We start from the raw sequence: 260 nt of genomic DNA, 5'->3' as shown, positions 1-260 counted from the left end.
TCATTCTCCCTGGACTTAATGTGGGACACCACCTCCGAGTGCCGCAGGCCCTCCACGTTTATGCCGTTCACCTGCAAAGCGACGGCATCAGAACCCAAGTCTGTGCCCCCTGCAGCAGAGATGCTGGTCCCAGCTCACAGACCCCCAGAGCAGCCTCCTCATCCCCTACGGGATGGGATTTTCGTTTTTTAATTTCTGTTGGGATGATAGGAAGGCTACGGGCTTTTTCCTTCCCCCTCTCACGCCAGCCCCAGCCTCCC

General features: G+C 57.7%; 1 protein-coding gene across 1 annotated transcript in view; it reads right to left on the bottom strand.

Annotated features, from left to right (window-relative positions):
* The window catches only part of LOC104082214 (Na(+)/H(+) exchange regulatory cofactor NHE-RF2-like), a gene marked incomplete at both ends in the record, with an annotated part of 7029 nt that extends 6958 nt beyond the window's left edge, over positions 1-71 (bottom strand). The window contains one exon of the mRNA XM_009585238.1: positions 2-71. Within this exon, the coding sequence (XP_009583533.1) occupies positions 2-71 (70 nt within the window). The remainder of the gene's footprint in view (position 1) is intronic.
* Between the last annotated feature and the right edge of the window lie 189 nt (positions 72-260).

The sequence above is a fragment of the Fulmarus glacialis genome, unplaced genomic scaffold, assembly GCF_000690835.1.
Source record: "Fulmarus glacialis isolate BGI_N327 unplaced genomic scaffold, ASM69083v1 scaffold35819, whole genome shotgun sequence".
NCBI classification, from domain to species: Eukaryota; Metazoa; Chordata; class Aves; order Procellariiformes; family Procellariidae; genus Fulmarus; species Fulmarus glacialis.
This window is presented reverse-complemented; position numbering and strand designations above follow the sequence as displayed.